The 17,170-nt window shown below is 52.4% G+C and overlaps 8 protein-coding genes across 8 annotated transcripts; 4 read left to right on the top strand and 4 right to left on the bottom strand.

Moving 5' to 3' along the window:
- Positions 1–141: 141 nt before the first annotated feature.
- On the bottom strand, positions 142–1,395 carry vrtH_0 (FAD-dependent monooxygenase; the record flags this gene model as incomplete). Its single annotated transcript, XM_014694141.1, has 1 exon — positions 142–1,395. One exon carries the CDS (start codon positions 1,393–1,395, stop codon positions 142–144), a length of 1,254 nt encoding a protein of 417 aa, XP_014549627.1.
- A 1,047-nt stretch (positions 1,396–2,442) lies between these two features.
- G6M90_00g008830 (uncharacterized protein) lies at positions 2,443–3,579 on the top strand (the record flags this gene model as incomplete). The annotated part of the gene is made up of 2 exons (XM_014694142.1): positions 2,443–2,462; positions 2,541–3,579. 2 exons carry the CDS (start codon positions 2,443–2,445, stop codon positions 3,577–3,579), a joined length of 1,059 nt encoding a protein of 352 aa, XP_014549628.1.
- Positions 3,580–3,920: 341 nt separating this feature from the next.
- G6M90_00g008820 (uncharacterized protein) lies at positions 3,921–5,775 on the bottom strand (the record flags this gene model as incomplete). The annotated part of the gene is made up of 4 exons (XM_014694143.1): positions 3,921–4,323; positions 4,399–5,447; positions 5,531–5,658; positions 5,730–5,775. 4 exons carry the CDS (start codon positions 5,773–5,775, stop codon positions 3,921–3,923), a joined length of 1,626 nt encoding a protein of 541 aa, XP_014549629.1.
- A 1,311-nt stretch (positions 5,776–7,086) lies between these two features.
- On the bottom strand, positions 7,087–8,291 carry G6M90_00g008810 (uncharacterized protein; the record flags this gene model as incomplete). The annotated part of the gene is made up of 3 exons (XM_014694144.1): positions 7,087–8,075; positions 8,131–8,208; positions 8,264–8,291. 3 exons carry the CDS (start codon positions 8,289–8,291, stop codon positions 7,087–7,089), a joined length of 1,095 nt encoding a protein of 364 aa, XP_014549630.1.
- A 571-nt stretch (positions 8,292–8,862) lies between these two features.
- Positions 8,863–9,640, top strand: G6M90_00g008800 (uncharacterized protein; the record flags this gene model as incomplete). The annotated part of the gene is made up of 5 exons (XM_066129656.1): positions 8,863–8,955; positions 9,013–9,074; positions 9,147–9,231; positions 9,336–9,426; positions 9,525–9,640. The coding sequence occupies 5 exons, from the start codon at positions 8,863–8,865 to the stop codon at positions 9,638–9,640; spliced, it is 447 nt and encodes a 148-aa protein (XP_065985836.1).
- A 2,230-nt stretch (positions 9,641–11,870) lies between these two features.
- On the top strand, positions 11,871–12,984 carry G6M90_00g008790 (uncharacterized protein; the record flags this gene model as incomplete). The annotated part of the gene is made up of 3 exons (XM_014694145.1): positions 11,871–12,459; positions 12,529–12,900; positions 12,968–12,984. The coding sequence occupies 3 exons, from the start codon at positions 11,871–11,873 to the stop codon at positions 12,982–12,984; spliced, it is 978 nt and encodes a 325-aa protein (XP_014549631.1).
- A 772-nt stretch (positions 12,985–13,756) lies between these two features.
- Positions 13,757–14,182, bottom strand: G6M90_00g008780 (uncharacterized protein; the record flags this gene model as incomplete). Its single annotated transcript, XM_014694146.2, has 3 exons — positions 13,757–13,794; positions 13,918–14,002; positions 14,120–14,182. 3 exons carry the CDS (start codon positions 14,180–14,182, stop codon positions 13,757–13,759), a joined length of 186 nt encoding a protein of 61 aa, XP_014549632.2.
- Positions 14,183–16,281: 2,099 nt separating this feature from the next.
- G6M90_00g008770 (uncharacterized protein) lies at positions 16,282–17,145 on the top strand (the record flags this gene model as incomplete). The annotated part of the gene is made up of 1 exon (XM_014694147.1): positions 16,282–17,145. The coding sequence occupies one exon, from the start codon at positions 16,282–16,284 to the stop codon at positions 17,143–17,145; it is 864 nt and encodes a 287-aa protein (XP_014549633.1).
- Positions 17,146–17,170: the final 25 nt, after the last annotated feature.

Below are 17,170 nucleotides of genomic sequence, written 5' to 3'. Positions count from 1 at the left end.
TGATATCAACCATTCGAGTAGTATTGACTTTATTCCTGCAAGTGCGCAAGAGTGGGGTATCAAATACAAAAAAAAAAAGAATAAAAAGAAAGAAACAAAAATAAAAGAACAGCAAAAGAAATTAATAACAATACGCATCACTCATAGCCGTCCCATCAGATACATGATGGTACTTCCGGCGAAAAGCATCCCCCTCAGGGCATAATAATACCAACCCGTGCAATGGGAGAAGTTGATCCGCTCATGTGACTGCTTGAGAGTCTTTTGTGCCCTCGGCAACGCCAACTTGTCATACGCAATCAACGCCTCCTCCATGGACTGACTACGGCAAATTTGACGCGCAAGATCAACGCCATCTTTCAAGGCCATGTTTGCCCCGTTACCAGCGAATGGGCTGACGGCATGATTCGTGTCTCCCAGGAACACGACACCCTTCAAGTTGTCATCGCCTGTATGGGGGAAGGGCTTCTTATCTCGGGCAGGGAACATGAATGACGAGTGTTGCTCCGTGGCGTTCACAATGGTCTGGAAGGGCTCTTGGAGCATGTGCCCTCTCCTCAGGGCCTCCTCCTTGAGAGCCTCGCATTGTTGGCGTGATTCCGGATCGTACTTTTGTGTTCGTTGGGGTTCCAGGAACCCCAGACCCCAGACGACGCCTGTAGCATCGACGGGCGAGAAGAAACACCCAACTCCTTCGCCAGTGATGACCAAGCCCCAGTTCTTGGTGACGGGTTCGGGGACACCGTTGGGAAACCTGCTCACGCCGCCCATTTGAATGGCGCCTGCGTACTCTAGACTATCGTTTGGCCTGAAGGAAGAGCGAATCTTGCTGTGTGCCCCGTCCGCAGCAATGAGTAAGTCACAGTCATCCGTGAAGGACTTGCCTTCGTTATCAGACGGGGATATGTGAACTCGCATTTGCCCATTGGATAGCCTCTCGGCAGAGGTAACCGTCGTACTCCAGGTAATGGGGCACAGCCTCTCGGCAGCAGAGACACAAAGGTCCCTTATGTCGTTGCGCATGATTCGAATGCCTGAAGCAGGTAAATCTTTGTAGGGAGAGAACTTGACAGCGAGCAATTGAGCCCAGCTACTCGACCATACGCGAAACCCCGAGGTGCTGTCATTTCCACAAATGGCACGCTTCATCATTTCGTCGAGAAGACCAATGTCTCGGGCCGCCACGAGGCCACCGTTCTCGTCGAAGCCATGGAGAGAGAGGGAATACCCTTGTCTGTTGCGGGGAAGATGACGGCCTTCACGTTCGTAGATTGTGATTTGGGGTAGTTTGAGGGCAGGATCCCAGCTTTGGTGGAGGGCGACGACGAAGGAGAGGCCAGCGAAACCAGCGCCCGAGACGATTATTTTTTTGCCTTCCAAGAAGTGGCTTGGCATTTTGGGGCGGCTGAACGTGACTGTGATTGAAAGGAAAAAACGTAGGTGCTTTTTTTGGTGGCAAGTTGTAGAAAACCCGGGTAGATGGTGTTGATGAAGATAAGAGTGTTGGCTCTATGGGATGATGGCCTTTTAGTTAAGCAGTCTTGTGAGACGACGTAACTGCTAGTACGGAGTATTTATACTGATATATGTCGTATCGTGAACATCTAGAGCCGGTTAACGATCCCCGCGACACAAGAGTCAATAGCACACAACTCGGTATTCCCACAGCTCTTCATTGTTGATTCGACGACGGTATCAGCCCTGCCGGCAAAGCTCCCGAGAGGATCGTGCTGAGCCAATCACGGCTGCGACGTCGTAAAGCGCTTGCGCATGCTGGCGTCACGCGTGTATGTCTGACGCAGCTTGGCGTTATCGGACTGCGACGAAGTGCGAGGGCCGGACGGCCTTGATTGCAAGATCATAGTAATGAATAAATTCTTTTTGTCGATCAAAGATGCGTCTTCTTCTCCCCCCCTCGGAATCGAGCATGAAAGCTAAACACTTCTAGCAACGGTCATGGGACCAGACAATGTTTTGGGATCGGCCGAAACATATTCCTGTCCGGCGACAGGTGTCGATGCCATAATGACGAGACGACATGTGCTGCGTTATCGGGCGCCCGTTGATTGTTCCCATATTGGCATCTTGTCAACAAAGGGTCTTTGGCGATGTAGCCATTGCGAGGCTTGAGCGGCCTTGTTCCGGCGGGATCAGGGATCCATCAATGAACATTAATTGAATGACCAGATGCCAGATGCCACAATCTACTTAGTACTTGAGTAATGGTACTAGCAGTAGTACTACCAGGCACCAGACCACGATAGGTGGCCCCGCACGGCAGTTGGCCCAGCGCCACATGCGTTGAACGTCGGTCCCACAGGGCCATACACCCGCCCGCCGTGACGACACAGTGTCTTTCGAATGTTCTTTCACGCCACCATCTGCTTCGCATCGTGAAGCTCGTCAACCAACTCTCGCTCGTTGTCCGCAGCCGCCGCCGCCATGGCTATCACCTGGGATTCGTAAGCCCTCCCGTCGAAACAATTCGAAAACACCTCTCAAGCAGGCCTATTTGCCGCTCAACTAACAACGCCATGTAGCATCCGCTCCCTCCTTCTCTTCTTCGGGCCTATGCTCCTCCCAAAGGCCATATCATGGTATCGCTCGATCCGCACCTCGCCCCATGGTCTCCCCATCCAACCCATGCCTCCGCGAGTCCGCCTGGCCCTCGGCCTGCTCTTCGCTCTCTCAGCAATCTACCTCGTCAAGACCCTGCCCGCCTTTGCGCCCGAGAACCTCTTCACCCGCACGCAAAGCCGCCTCCAGATCCCCGTCGACGTGCTCTTCAACCGTGTGGCCGTCCTCCGCCCGGGCAACATCCTCACCGCCAGCGACCACGCCCTGCGAGCCAAGTTTGTCAACATGGAAAGCCGCCTGTTGTACGCCCAGTTCGGCCCGCAAGTCCTCTCCGACTGCCCGTTTTGCAACGCCGACGAACCAAAGAGCTACCTGTACTATGCTCTGCCGTCCCTCCTCTGGCCGCACCTGGCCAACCTGATTGCCCTGGCGGCCATTACGAGCCCTTCCTTCACGGGCAAGCACGGCTACCAATGGCGCACGCTGGCAACCATCGCGTCGCTCACCTTGGCCGGACTGGAAGCCTACATTGCCGGCTCGTACAGCTACAAGGCCAACGCAAAAGCTCCGCGCCTCTCCGATGTGGATTTCTTCTACTGGTCCATGCGAAGCTACAGACTCGTCGCGCTGGCCGCTCTTAACGCCGTTTTGGGGTGGGTCATGTACTTGTCCTCGACGAACCGGGCTTTTGTGCAGCTGCCCTCTACGTCGGAGAGGGTTGAGGATGTTGCAAAGGGTCTGTTGACGGTCAAGAGCAAACTGAACGCTATCGGCATCATCAACAACACCGCCATGAGGGACGAGGAGCTGCGCAGCAGGTGTCAGACTTACTGGGCCCACGAGGTGCGCCTGATGAGGGACGTGATGGAGGAGAGGGAGGTGGTGGAGGGCGTGAATGATGCTTTGAGTAACAGGATCAATATAGATTCGATTTCCAAGGACGCCGAGACGTATACAGATAGTGTCTTGGAGCCGTTGCGGCAGCTGCAGCAGAGTGAGTAGGGGTTTTGTCGTACATTGGATAGACAGGAATATATGCACGTGGGTTCACTCTCACCATGTTTGATATGAGAAGGATAGACAGGAATATATGCACATGGGTTCACTCTCACCATGTTTGATATGAGAATTCGCATGTACAAGTAGGATGTCTTTTTGTATTTCCACCCACCCACCCGAAAAAAAAACACGAGAAGCACGACTGCCATGCATTACTACTATCGTACGTCTACAGAAACTCCAAAAAGATCCCCATTCCCCATGTTTCAACATTGCGCTGCGCGCAGACAGACAACCAGCTACTGCGGCACCCGTTTTTACAACTCGGCTTCACATCAGACGTATCACGGCCCGGAGTCGGGTTTGGCCACCGCTGTGCCTGTCGTTATACTACTAACACTTGCCTTGCGGGACCCAGAGTCCTTTGACAATCCATCGCCTGCACCCTCCTGCGCACTCCTCTCCAAGAAATTTGCCCACAACTCCGCAAGAGACTCCCTGTCTTTGGCCGACGTGGGTTCCGAAAAGACATCCGCGTTGAGTGAAGGCGAACTGGGTGTTCTGTGGAAAGGGGATGTAGGCAGTCGCAAGCTGCCAACGGAGCCGCCGGGACGAGCGAGGCCTGCTTGCTCGCGCTGTTCGTCGGTCCAGTTCAAATAGCCGGCCATCACCTGAAGGACTTGGAAACGCTTGGCATCGCCGCGGTCGAGGGTGAGGAAGTGCAGGAGGTGGTTTGTCACGACTTGTCTACACATGCAAGGTTAGTGACAGCATCTCATAATAGGGGGTATAATGTGCAGGGGGGGGGGGAGCGCAACGCACCTGTCGACATTATCCTCTGGCTTGGTTTTCTTCAGATATCGCAGCGCCTTTGTCAAGTGATCGTTCAGTACAATAGCCTCGTGTCTCAACTTGCCAATGAGCAAAGTTTTCTCCCTGACCTCCTTCTCAAATGGCGCCGTTCGCTCAAGTTCCTTTGACATTTCGTCTTTGGCCGCCTCGGCTTCCGTAGCTCGCGCCTCAGCCTGTTGGGCCACTAGTTTCTGCGCTTGCAGCTGTGATTCCGTTGTCTCAACCATATCCCGCAGCTCCTTCTTGCGGGCGTCTTGGATCTCTCGCAGGGCATTTTGCAGGTTATCCACGAGAGTGGCTTGGCTATCGCGGTCCGCGGCAGCGGTCTCGTAATTTTTCTTCAGCGTCTGGATCTGCTCCTCAAGATCACCGACTTTATCCGCTAGGTTCTCTTTAATAGAGCGCTCTTCCATGGCCAACACTTCCCATTCGCCCATGGCATTCGCTGTCGTCTCCATCTCCTCCTTGAGATGCTGCACTGTCCTGGTCAGCTCCTCCTTCTCCTTGTGCCAATTGTGGGCCGAGAGATTGTTACGGCTTCGCAGCGTGGACAGCTCTCTATTGGCGTCTTGGAGCTCTTGCTTGAGTTTCTCGACATCTTCGCCCGTGGACTGTGCGGAACCCTGCAGCTGCTCGTTTTGCGCCTCTAGCTCTTCTATTCGCTCCCTGGCTTCTTCTAGCTCAGCCTTGTCGCGTTTTAGCCTGCCGCTGAGCGATTCTTTGATCTTCTCAACTCGGTCGAGGAGGGTCTGGTACTGCTCTTCGGCGTGCTCCTTTGCCGAGTTGCTCTCTTCGAGATCCGTTTTGAGCTGCGAGACTTCCTGTTGGTGCGTTTCCTGAATACTCTCCAGTTGTTTGCGAAGCTGTTCCACCTCAGCCCGGAGCGCCTCCCGTTCTTTCCCCATTGCTTCGAGTTTCGCAGTCGGGTCTGAGTCGGAAGTCCCGTCGGTGGCTTTGGATGGTTCTACGGCGCGTCCATTACCCTCCGGCTTTAGCTTGTCCGTGCTCGCTGCAGTGTCCTGAAGGCCTCGTTAGTAAACATGACGGGCCGATTTATGCATCCGCACACTTGATATTATAGAGTGCGGCGTCTGCTACGTACCAGGTCATCGTCGTCTTCATCGTTGTCATTTTGTACGTCCTCGTGGGTCGCATCGCCGTTACTTAGAGGCGTGGTATCCTTGTTCTTGTTGGCATTCTTCTTCTTTCTGTTGTTCTTCTTCTTGGAAGCTGTAGACCCCACGGTAGTGATTAGAACACGATTGCCGATTGACGGAGGCCCAAGAGGACAGGTTACAAACCAGAATTGATGGCCTGGGTGGGCTCACCAGCAGCTGTTGACGACATTGTAGCCGCAAGGCGCAGCAGTGAAGCGGCCCGTGTGTGCGTGCTGGTGTATTGAGCCCACGAGTCGTGGTGACGAGGGCAATGTCGGGTCGAGTCCGGCGTCGTCAGTTGTCGATTGACATGACGAGGCGCAATATTGAAACGCAGTCGGAACCTTACAGAGGCAACACGTTGACCTTGAAGAAACAATAGCGGGTATGGAATGTGGCATTAGCGGGTCGCGGGGGCTTCCGCCAGTCAACTTTGAGCCGGTTAGTGGCGGACCAATTGGTTTTGCGCACCGGAACGTCGCTAACTTACGGAGTACATGTACAAAACATCAATTGATTTCATTCTACCACCCAGTGGCCTGTGCTGTCAACTCACATGCATGGTCCAGCGGAACAAGATGAAGCGACTGGAGCTCCTGAGCAAGCACTGAGCAGTTTGCAGTACAGTGTAGGACAGTGTAGGACAGTGACGGACACGACCATTTAAAAAAAAAGGAAAAAAAAAATCTCTCGAAATAATCGTTTTATTCAAGCATGTGAAGCAAACCTCGCCACTGATTATCGCAATTGCCCTCAAACCCCATACAGACACTTGCGTAATAGGCGCACAAGACGAGCCCGGTTTGTCTGCAGATGTCTCTACTGGCCAGGGGAGACTGGCTCAACTCATATAAACGCATTCGTTCCAATGTGATTCACCATTTACTCTTATCTCACGATTTGTCATTTGATGCCTACATTGTCTTCCCTTCTTTTCATCTACTTTGGTTGTTTCAAGCATTGGCACCAAGCGGTGCTTGAAATATGCTTAGTCATCTACGTCGTGGGGCCATGGCTAGTATTTACGTTTCCCTGAACCAGGTGGACCTTGGAACTTTTTATTTTTCTTCCCCATCTTACAATCATCTTCGCCGTCATACTAATGAATAAGACCATATGCATGTGGCTTCTTCACAATCTCGCGCGAAGTAGATCGTTTCGCCTTTCATAATCCCATTGCTTACTCGACTTTCCCCTTTCTTCGGAACAGCGGGTCGCGTCCTTGTGAGTGCCGTGGGTTCGCTTATGTGCGTACATCTCGCCGTCCACGACCATTCGTAACGTCTCATGGTGAACACGGTGCTACCTACACCTGTAGAGGAACAAAACCTAGTCAGACACGTGCCACGTAGGGTTTGACCGATTGAATACGATCAAATGACTTGAGCTCAATGAAAAGACTTGATTGGACCAGACAAAAAATTTAAGACATTACTACCTGATGCGCCGTTGCCAAAACGTATATATCCACATCACAAGACTTTATAAACCCTTACTTAGATCAGGCCTTGACCTTCTTTGCCTTGCCTTTAGTACCCTTGCCGGCCTTGGCTTTGGGCGTGGGTATCGACTCAGGCTCGGCAGCAGATCCTTTTGCTTTGGGCGTCTTTGTTGCCTTGGTCTCTTCTTCGGCAGGTTCCTCCACAGGAGCAGCCTCTATAGTCTTGGGTTCCTCCACATTATTTTCTGCGGCTTGCGGAGGCGGCACGTCCTTGAGATCTGGAGCGTCGAACTCGTATCCCATATGCTTAAACTTGGCAGCCCTCTTGGCTCTCTTATCCTTCTCCTTGTCCAATTTGTTCTTCCAGGCAGACTCGGCCAATGGCTTCTGCAGATTCAGGCCGGCCATCTTGTTCCAAGGAACCTTTTTGAACCGTCTGTTGGCTCCCTTGAACAAATCCTCATGGACCTGTTGCTTGGGGATCGTCTTGCACTTGAGAATGTGCCCAAATAGCAGGTAATTGTCCATAGTCTTGGCAACAATCTCAGCAGTGGTCGCTTCCTCAAACTCGACGAAGGCAAAGTGCTTGCTGGCACCGGTCTTCTTGTTTCTCGATAAGCGAAGGCGCGTCACAGGCCCGAACTGGGAGAGGTATTGTCTCATTTCGTGCTCGTAGAAACCGTGGGGAATTCGACCGATGTACAGAACGCCCGGTTCACCAGTAGCCTTCTTGGCTGCCTTTGCAAGCTCCTTGGTGACATGCGGAATCTTACCGACGTCTTGGCCGGGTTTGAAGGACAGGGTCTTGTCGACCGGTGCTTCGTCACCCGAGTCGATCTCGGCAGCCAGAGTCTTTACATTCTCATTGTCCTCACCCTCTGAGTCGTCGGAGTCATCTATCTCCAAGACATCATCCTTTTCCTCGGCCTCCTTTTCTGCCGTTTCAGGTTTGGGTTCTCTTGGTGATTTCGCAACAGGCTTTTCAGGTGCTGCAGCCTTTTTAGAAGGCTTCTGCTTCTTTAACGAAACTGGAGAGACATCCCCGGCGGCTGCGATGGTTAGCTAATTGATTACAAAATTGACGGATGCTGGATATCGCATTACCTTTTCTCTTGCCCTTGGGAGTAGGCTTGTCCGACGTCTTGGTGGTGGCGCCGTTGCTCTTCTGAACTTCGGAAACAGCTGTACACGGTCAATTAGCAGCGATAAATGAACATATTTACTTATGTAAACGTACATTTTCTCTTTCTAAGTTCTGGAGCCATTGCGACGACTTGGACTTTACAGCCTGGTTGGTGAGTGCTGGCAGGCGTTGGGAATGATCGACGTGGGCCAGAAAAAAATAAGATTCTGCCAGTTTTGCGAGCGGTGAAGGCGCATTATCACTCTATCACTCTACATGTAACCAAAGCCCCAATGGGTGCAGCTGGTGGTGGGGGCCTCGCACTGCCTACAGGCCGTCCATATGTAGTTGGGCCTGGCTGGTTCAGGGCCTAGCAAATGCTGGCTGAAGTCTGGTCGCTCCTTCCCATCAACACTTCGAAACATATTGCTGCTGCACCAGATGCTCCCGTAATCGATATATCAGCCTTTAGTCCATTCGAGTTCAACCACTTAACTTTGTGAAGCTATATACAGCACTGAAGAGCCTTGAATGCACACCATCGACTCATCCGGCGAGTCTAGTGATATACCAACTGAGCTTAGCTGTGCATATGCTCGTGTTTCCTACTGCATTTAGTGCAAAGCTCCGTCTTGGCTGCCTGGTCATCAAGGACCAAGATATCTGACAAACCCAGAAAACGCGTCGTCGCTTAATACTATCCTGCTTGCATAATGGGCATGGAGCATGTTGAGCTTAGTCATGAGGAGGTATGGGATGACTCTGCGCTCATAGACTCGTGGAACGAGGCTTTGGCAGAGTATAAGGTATGAATTATATCTCTTCATCAAGTACAACAAACCACTAATACCAGCTGTGCTCAGAAATATCACAGTGTACACGCAAGGGGAGGAAGCATTAGAGACCTAGAATCCAAAATCTCCCAGTAAGTGAATAGATGAACGGAGCCAGCCTACGGTGCCTCTATCATCACCGCATTAACTGACATCTGTGGTAGGCGCGCTCCAGAATCCGAACCAAACAAACAAGCCAACAATCCCGAACCTGTCTCTTCTACCGGCAACGAAGATCCGGACGCCATTGTAAGAGCCTTGAACTACGGGTTTGACGGCGTCAATCATGGGCGATCTGTTGTGCACCGTTGAATAGTTTCTTGTTTCATCCAACGTTGCTGACATCAAGACAGATCTCAAGTTCCGACCAAGCCCAGTCGTCACAAAAAGGTGCAACTGCAGCTGCTTCGGCTGCGCCGCCGCCGCAAGCTCTCCTTGGCTCAAGTAAGTTGGCAGCTACCTATAGGGCCATCACGTTCGACTTGGATTTGGCAAAGTATTCGGACGATCTGTGCTAACCGAATCTTTCCCCGCGAAAATAGTACGAGACGACAATCTGAAGAGGCTGCTCATGTCGTGGTATTATGCAGGGTATTACACCGGACTCTTTGAAGGGCAGCAGCATGGCCAACAAGGGGAGCAAAAACCACAGTCTTGACCCCATCACGGGAATGGCAGTAATAGACGTATTGTTATCCGAAGACCCGAGAGGAGGCTGGGCAGGCCAAGGAGGGCGGGTGTCGCACAGTGGAGTTCTTGCGACGACAGCCGTTCCAAACCCTGGCGGCTGGAACATGTTCACTGCAACTCCCGTCGCCCCCCGCGCGTCAGAACTAGACTGAGTCGCCCAATCGTAGGGTTCCAGCTGTTGTTGTGTCGTGGGAACTTTGAAACTCGACAAAAGTTGAAGATTTGGGATGAAATTTGAAGTCTAGGTCGAGGTAGATTGCCAACGGGTTAATTTACTTGACGCGAAGATGTCCAGGATTGTAAGAATCAGAGGGTATTGGCAAATTAAGGACATCTTCTGGCCGTTGCGATCCAAGCCGTCTAAAACCCAGTTTGTGTTTGGCGTTGAGTAGGATATATTAGATAGTCTGAATCGAGCACAAAACCGATTTACTATGCAAAGGGCGTGGAAAATGTGGCTGATGGTTGCTGTGCCTGGGCAAGGTCAGGATCCAGGAAACTGACTTGGTTAGGAGTTGATGCAGAGTCTTTCTGCCTACTTCTTCATGCCATGATCTAAACAAACACCCCCCGAAGAGCGGAAATGGAATTAAAACAATGTAATGCCCAAAGAAAAATTCTGACGAAATATAGCAAACCACCTGTTCGTCCAGTTAGTCAATGGTCCGTTCCGTTGTTTCACGACATGAGCACAGCCCATTCTTGCTTGCCGCGTAGCCTACCGGGTTTCCGAGCTGCGCAACATCTTACTTGGCAACAATGGCAAAACACCTAGTGTTATTGGCGATGACAAACTAACGTTCTAAAATCGGCAGCTTAGCCCGTCTTCGCATCCAGTGAGTGGCGTTGACGAGTATGGACACCTGATGAGGGCAGGAATCCGCCCAGGAGCGAGCCTCCGTTTCATCACCACATTGGCGGTTTGAGGCTGAGGACGGGGCTGGATAGCCAAACAGGACGATGCCGCTTTTGAATAATGGCACCAGAGGAATGGAAAGCTGGTGGCCTGCGGAGGGACAAGGTTGCGGATTGACTGAAGGGGCTTGCTACTAAGTAGGCAGAACGGTCTGGTGTAAGTGCTTGTTGCCTCCACGCATCCATGCTGCAGAACAAATGAAGACGCGGCGGGATAAGTGCTTTGACGTCGATTGATATCTGGCCGGACAGAATGGCTGCATGTAGCAAATAACCTTGGAACCCCAAGTACCTAAAGTAGTAACTAGTATGTACTCCGTACAGAGTATAGGATCAAAGACTTGGCATGCCGTCCCGTCTGGTTGGTTGACAGCAGAGGCCAAGGCCCAAAGAAACCTGGAAAGCAATGTTCCGTGACATGGAGATGCCGGGACCCGAGAATCAGGGCCATGGCATCCTTTTATTCAATGCGAATTTGTTTCTGAAGAACTGAAAGAGATGCCACCGTCTACAGTACGTACACATGTGCGTCTGGTACTATCTTCTCTGCTGCGGCTGCCGATGATGCATTCTTCGACTCGCCAGACCCTCGTCAAGACTCGAGCCCACGGCCCAAACAGGCAAGGCCAGCGACGCCATCACCTCACAAGTCGATTCCAAAACGGCACTCGAGACAAATCTGTCACACCTACACATTCGTTCCTCCGCGCTCGCTCGCCACTCAGCACTCTGGCACCCTTTGCCCTCTGATCGGATGCGCTAGACCCCGAGCTTTTGCACCCCACACAAGCAAGGCTGGGCGTGGGCGGCATGAGGCCAAGCCGTCGACTTCCATCTCGAGTCCTCACATAGGCACCGGCGACTGTGGATTGCCTCGCCCATCATGAGTTGCGTCAGGAGGTTCCGCGGCCTCCTAGTCTAAAACATAGGACGACCAGGGGGTGTGTTGGGAGACAATTATGCTGGATATAACATGTCTCGAGTTCCCATGCGTTGCCGACGTTTCCCTTTTTTACTCTGCAGTTTCCGCGTTTCGCTCTTTTATTGAAGGTCTCCTTCTTTTGGTGTTGGGCCAGCTTCGTCTCTCATTTTTCTTCATTTTTAATTTCGATTGACCCTTTCTATTACCAACTAGGAGCAGGTCCTCTTACTACTTGTTTCAACCATTTGTCCTTTGATAGGACTCGAGAATTACGAGAGCAGCTCACGAGCCCAAACATCCAGCCCTGTCACATGTGCGATTTTTTTGGTACAATTTCAATAATTACACATACGTCAACAAAATGAAGTACTCAACGACCATCTTCACGGCACTGGCTCCTTTCGCCATGGCCCGACGAGTTGCCAATGTCTTCCCCCCGCCAGCTGGAATCGTTCAACGAAATGCCGAGACTGAATCCAGCGAGAGTGGCATCCAAGTCTCCCGGGGCAAGCAGGTAGAAGGTATCACTGCCAACTCCCGCGCCGAGGTGATTGTCATCTGGCTCAACCCAGGCAACGGCGCTTCCAAAACATCCATCAACGAGCAAGTCACTGTCACCAAGACTGTTACCGCTGGCGCTGGCGGCGAAGCAACCCAGGCTCCTGGAGGAAGTGCCACCGCTTCTGCCCCTGGCACGGGAGCCACCCACACTATCACGGTTGGCGGCGCGAACGGCCTCGCTTTTAGTCCGCAAGAGCTTCGTGTGCCTATGGGTGATATGCTTCTTTTCAAGTTCGGGTCCCAGAACCACACGGTCACTCAAGCCGAGTTCGCTACCCCTTGCAAGCCCATGGCTGGTGGTATGGACTCTGGCTTCCTTGCCAACCCTAACAATACCGTTTCACCACCGCCTGAGGTTGCTATGCAAGTCATGACAGACAAGCCTCTCTGTAAGTCAAGACACAATCTCCCGTTCGTAATATACTTCTGCGGAACCTGAGAAAACTAACACCACCAAGGGTTTTTCTGCGCACAAAAGGGCCACTGTGGCAAGGGCATGGTCTTGTCCATCAACCCTACTGCCGAAAAGACGCATGCCATGTTCCAAGGGATGGCCATTGCTCAGAACGGTGCCGGCTCAGCTACTCCCATCACCGGCGGAGAGCAGGGCAGCACTCCTCCTCCCCCCTCTGCTCCCGGCGGCGTTGGCGGCAACTCCACCGGGGGTGCTGGAGGCGCTGGCGGCTCTGGCAGCTCTGGCGGCAACTCTGGCGTCACCCCTGGCAAGGCGACTATGGGTGCTGATGGATCCTACCACTGTGTTGTTACTTGCAACAGTGGTTCATTCCCTGATGCTTCCCAAGGCGTTGGCGCATTTGGCGGAATGAGTGGTTAGTTGAGAGACCCCTCCCCCCCTTAGCCCTTGAAGAGTCTATGATTGCTGACTGTAATCACCAGGCGCTCTTCCCGTCTAGTGGGCTCGACGGGATGTATCTGCGTACATCTGCGGGATCTCCACGTCGTCGGGTAGCACTCTGGCTCATGAATCAATACAAATAAAGTATTCAACCACACGCCCGGCTGCTTCGAACCCCCTGCGTCGTTGGAAATAATGGGGAAGAGCATATGTTAGCAAAATACACATGGCCGGTTCGTGTTTTTTTTTTCTTTCGGAAGAGGCGAAGGCAGATATAATGGGAAGCGATGCTTGGGGCCTCCACTGACCCTTTTTTGAGTACAAGTTGACTGCCTCATGTGGGAAGTGCAACGTTCTTGATGAACAAAGGTAGAGATGGATTTAGGATAGAGAACCATGTGTGCCATACCATTTTTTTATACATTTTTTTTCCCTTTGATCTTTTCAATGCCAAACTGTGCAGGTACCGCAGGTTTGAAAGGGTTCGTCATCGTGTGACTTGACCAAGAAGGAGTGGCCTCGAGGCGGAATCAGATGGTAGACCAAGCTAGTAATTGTGCATCTGAAGAAATGAAAAGCACATGAAACGTCATTAGGACGTTGACGGCGGAAAGGTTAGTTTATTAAGTGCCTAACATAAGAGATCCCAAAGCGCCAACATCAAAAAGTCATACGCCCTTATTCGCCATTGCTATCCTAGAATGAGCTGCCCTCCCGATCTGTATACGCCGTAGATGTCTGGCCGTCGAGTCATTGTATTCGTGTCGCCTTTCGTACGTCTGGACAACGGGAGTCGACGGTGGTGAGTGTTTCGACCAAGGGTCGTCGTTTTATTTCTTGCCACCGGCTTCGGCCTTTCTGGCCTCGGCTGAACCACAACCAAATTGTCAGCATTTCCTCCTCCCAGGAAAAAAAATCAAAAATTCCTACACAACCATGGCAGACGGAGAGATCTGGAGAACGATGTGACACGGGGGTGGAGGGGTCGTACCAGCCGCCTGCTTCTGGCGCATAATCTCAGCAGCACTCTCCTTGGCTCGCTGCATCTCGTTGCCGGTCATGGCGTTGCCTTTCTTCTACAGCAGCCCAGCTGTCAGCGTTCAGACTCGAGGGTGTATGTAATGCGAAGGGCGGCTGAGAAGGCGCGTCCAAGGCCCAGTGGTAGCCTCGTGGCCGGGCAAAGGCAGACGTACCTGAGCGGCCTGTTTCTTCAGGTTGGCCTCGCGGGCCTTGTCGCGCTGATTACCACGGGCCATGGCTGGTGTTGTGCCTCTTGCTGTTCTTTTTTTTTTTCTTCCCCTCGTCGCAAAGCGCGGGATGCCTGGATGGAGCTAGTCGGAAGCGGGCGGGCGGGATAGCAAAAACGTAGAGGAAGGAATGAGCGGTCGGGCGAGGGTGGAAAGTAGGAGGGAGATAAGAGGGTCGTTGGATGGCGGGGAGGATGCACTGTATCTACCTGGTAGAGTAGGTGGCCGGCCGGTACGCACTTGAGGGTTCTCGGCCAGAGAAGGGAGCCAATCAGGCGCTGTGGGTCGCTGTCGAGATCAGTTCAGTTGACTGTCGTGCCAGCTTCAGGCACAGAGACGGCACGGTGTGGTTACGCGCCGTCATCGCTTCGATGAGGCCTGAGCGGCGGCGGCCGGGTGGAACAGTGAAGCGCGGAGAATAATAATCTTTCTATTTTTAAATCCATTTCCTTCCCTTTCCCTCTTTTTTGTCCCTTTGGGGCGCTTTGTGTTCACAGATGGGCTGGGAGGCTACTCTGCAAGGTGGCCGCAAAGGGGATCGTGTCCATGGTGTGTTGGACGAGGCCTTGCACGTACATAGCTACTCACGTTAGGCAGTGAGCAGATGGACATGCATCGACTGCACAATGCAGCGGCATTTTTCTTTGCCGGCTGTTTGACGTGCAGGAGTCCCAAAGGCCCATCTGTAAATCATGGCTGAATGGGCACGTGGGTGTGCAGTCCCGAGGAGTAGTATGTACATGTACGCACAAACCGCTGACACTGGGCAACAGACCATGACACAAAGATTCAGCCATGCCAAAATACTAGCATCGTGTCACTTTCGGGCGAGACATGAGCAGAAGTGAGGGGACAAAAAAAGAGAGAGATGCCGTTATCAACGCCCAACGTTCGCATTGCCCCGTCCTGCATCAGTAGGCGCCCTTCCTCTCGGCACGCCTGGCAAAAGTCTCGACTCTCCAGTCACTTGCAGTACTGGTCTCTCTGGCCGTGGCCAGGCCCGCCGCCTGAGGTTTGAAACCGTTGATCGACTCGGCTGCTCTCGGCCAATCGAATCGCGACGTTGGAACCTTATCCCAGCAAAGACATCTATGCCGCCGGCGTCTGATGTCTGATGCATTCTTTGTCTTTTGACTATAAGCGTGATTCATTGGATCCCTTCCATAGCGCTGTTCACTCTCTGAACCAGCATGCGTCCCAGTTTTCTTCAGCCCAAGTTTGTCTTCCCGCAGCTGCCAGCACCAGCCCGCCGTGACACTTTGTGGTTTCTAGCTCCATCGCGACCTATCCCGTCGACCATGAAACATTGATGCTGATCATGCTCCGCCTGCCGCCGTCCGCCGTCCGTACGGCTTGCTCCTGGCCTTTGGATGGTTGGATCTCGTGAGCCTGAAATCTGCAGGTCCGGCGCCGGGGAGTGCTGTTGGGACCCCGAACCATGCCAATGATGCCATCTCGCAAAACCGCCGTGGGATATCGCTTGCGCTTCTCCATCAAACACGGCTTCTGACATGGGGGGGACAAGGAGAATTCCGTTGGTGGTTTGCTCTTGTCCCTGAATGCTGATGCCGCATGATTGTTCTGTGACTGTTCATGGTTGTGCGAGGCTCTGACTTATTAAAGACGCAGCTGGACTGGATCTCTGTTCACCTTCGCCCTCTCTCCTCTATTGAACATCCTAGACAATGGTGCTTCGCTAGTGAACAATTACCACTTTTCCCTTCTTTGTTGAGTTTTGATATTTCATCCTTACGCATTCCTTATTTTTCATCTTCTTCCCAAACGCGCCATTCCGTTTACCTCACCCTCATTTCCCGTGTCTAAACACCAACACGAGGCTGGTCCTCCGAATTTCGAATTGTACCACATCGCCATATCGGTTCCTAATTTTGTTGTAAACTACATGTCCTTTCGACCTACCGTGTGGGCACACACATCGTTGCAGCCTCGGCCAGACTTGTCGTCTCATCTCCTTCTTGTTATTCCGAAATAATCTTTCATAAAACTGTATGGACTAACCGCTTCTCAAGCCATATTGAGGCGAGGGTCTACTTTTGCTTACGTCTTTTTCTACACAGCATCCTACTTCCGATCCAAGGCCAGCCAAAATGTGGTCCAAAATCGTCAAAATCTTCTGCCCTGCTGCCGCTAATGCGGGTGACAACGCCGTGGGAATTATTGTTCTGCAAATCCTTCGCCTTTGCACCGTCATCACTCTCGCCACAATGGGTGTAGCGTACTGGGTTTTCATCCTCAACGTGGACAAATCGCGTACCTACTTTGTGTTTGAGTGCGCCTCACTCTGCTGCAACTCCATCATCTGCCTCATCCTCCTTTTTTCCGAGTTCCCCGTGTTCAAAGCAGTCAAACGCTACTTCGTATCATCTTGGCCAGTGCTGTCCGACGTGCACGGCGTAGCATGGCTGGGAAGTATTATGCTCCTGCTGGGGTGCAATATCTTCGGTAACCTCAACACGCCGGCCATGGATAGCGAGAAAGTCGCGGCCCCCTTTCTCAAGCTTACCCTTGCGGCTGGGGTTCTTGCCTTTATCTTTGGCGTAACGAACATTGTGTGCTCCTTTGTGTGGCGAAATGGAAAAGAAGGCATTACCTCCCGCGATGTTCGTGCCAACGGCGCCTTGGCCAAAGGCCGTCGACAATCTCCACCGGCCTACGCATCCACTTACACAGACCAGTACGGAAAACAAGGCGCAAAGGCCGGGTGCTTCACTCGCTTCACGGATAAGGCCACGACTCTGTTCAGCAAGAAAAAGGAGTCCGCCCGACCCGAAATCAGCGCCCCTGTCATCGATGTTGAAAGAGGTCATAGTGAAAAGGACCGTTTTAGTCCCGTCATGCCGGGGCTTCGGCGACCTCCCACTGTCATGCACCCGATGCACAACAACACAGACTCTGGGAGCAGCAGTATGTATTCGGATCTGTATTCGGATCCCGACCCGAATCGGATCTAAGAATTGAATGAGTGCCTTTGTACAC

The sequence above is a fragment of the Metarhizium brunneum genome, chromosome 1 (assembly GCF_013426205.1).
Source record: "Metarhizium brunneum chromosome 1, complete sequence".
Classification (NCBI taxonomy): Eukaryota; Fungi; Ascomycota; class Sordariomycetes; order Hypocreales; family Clavicipitaceae; genus Metarhizium; species Metarhizium brunneum.
Note: the sequence above shows the minus strand (reverse complement) of the source record. Positions and strands in the feature narration are given on the sequence as shown.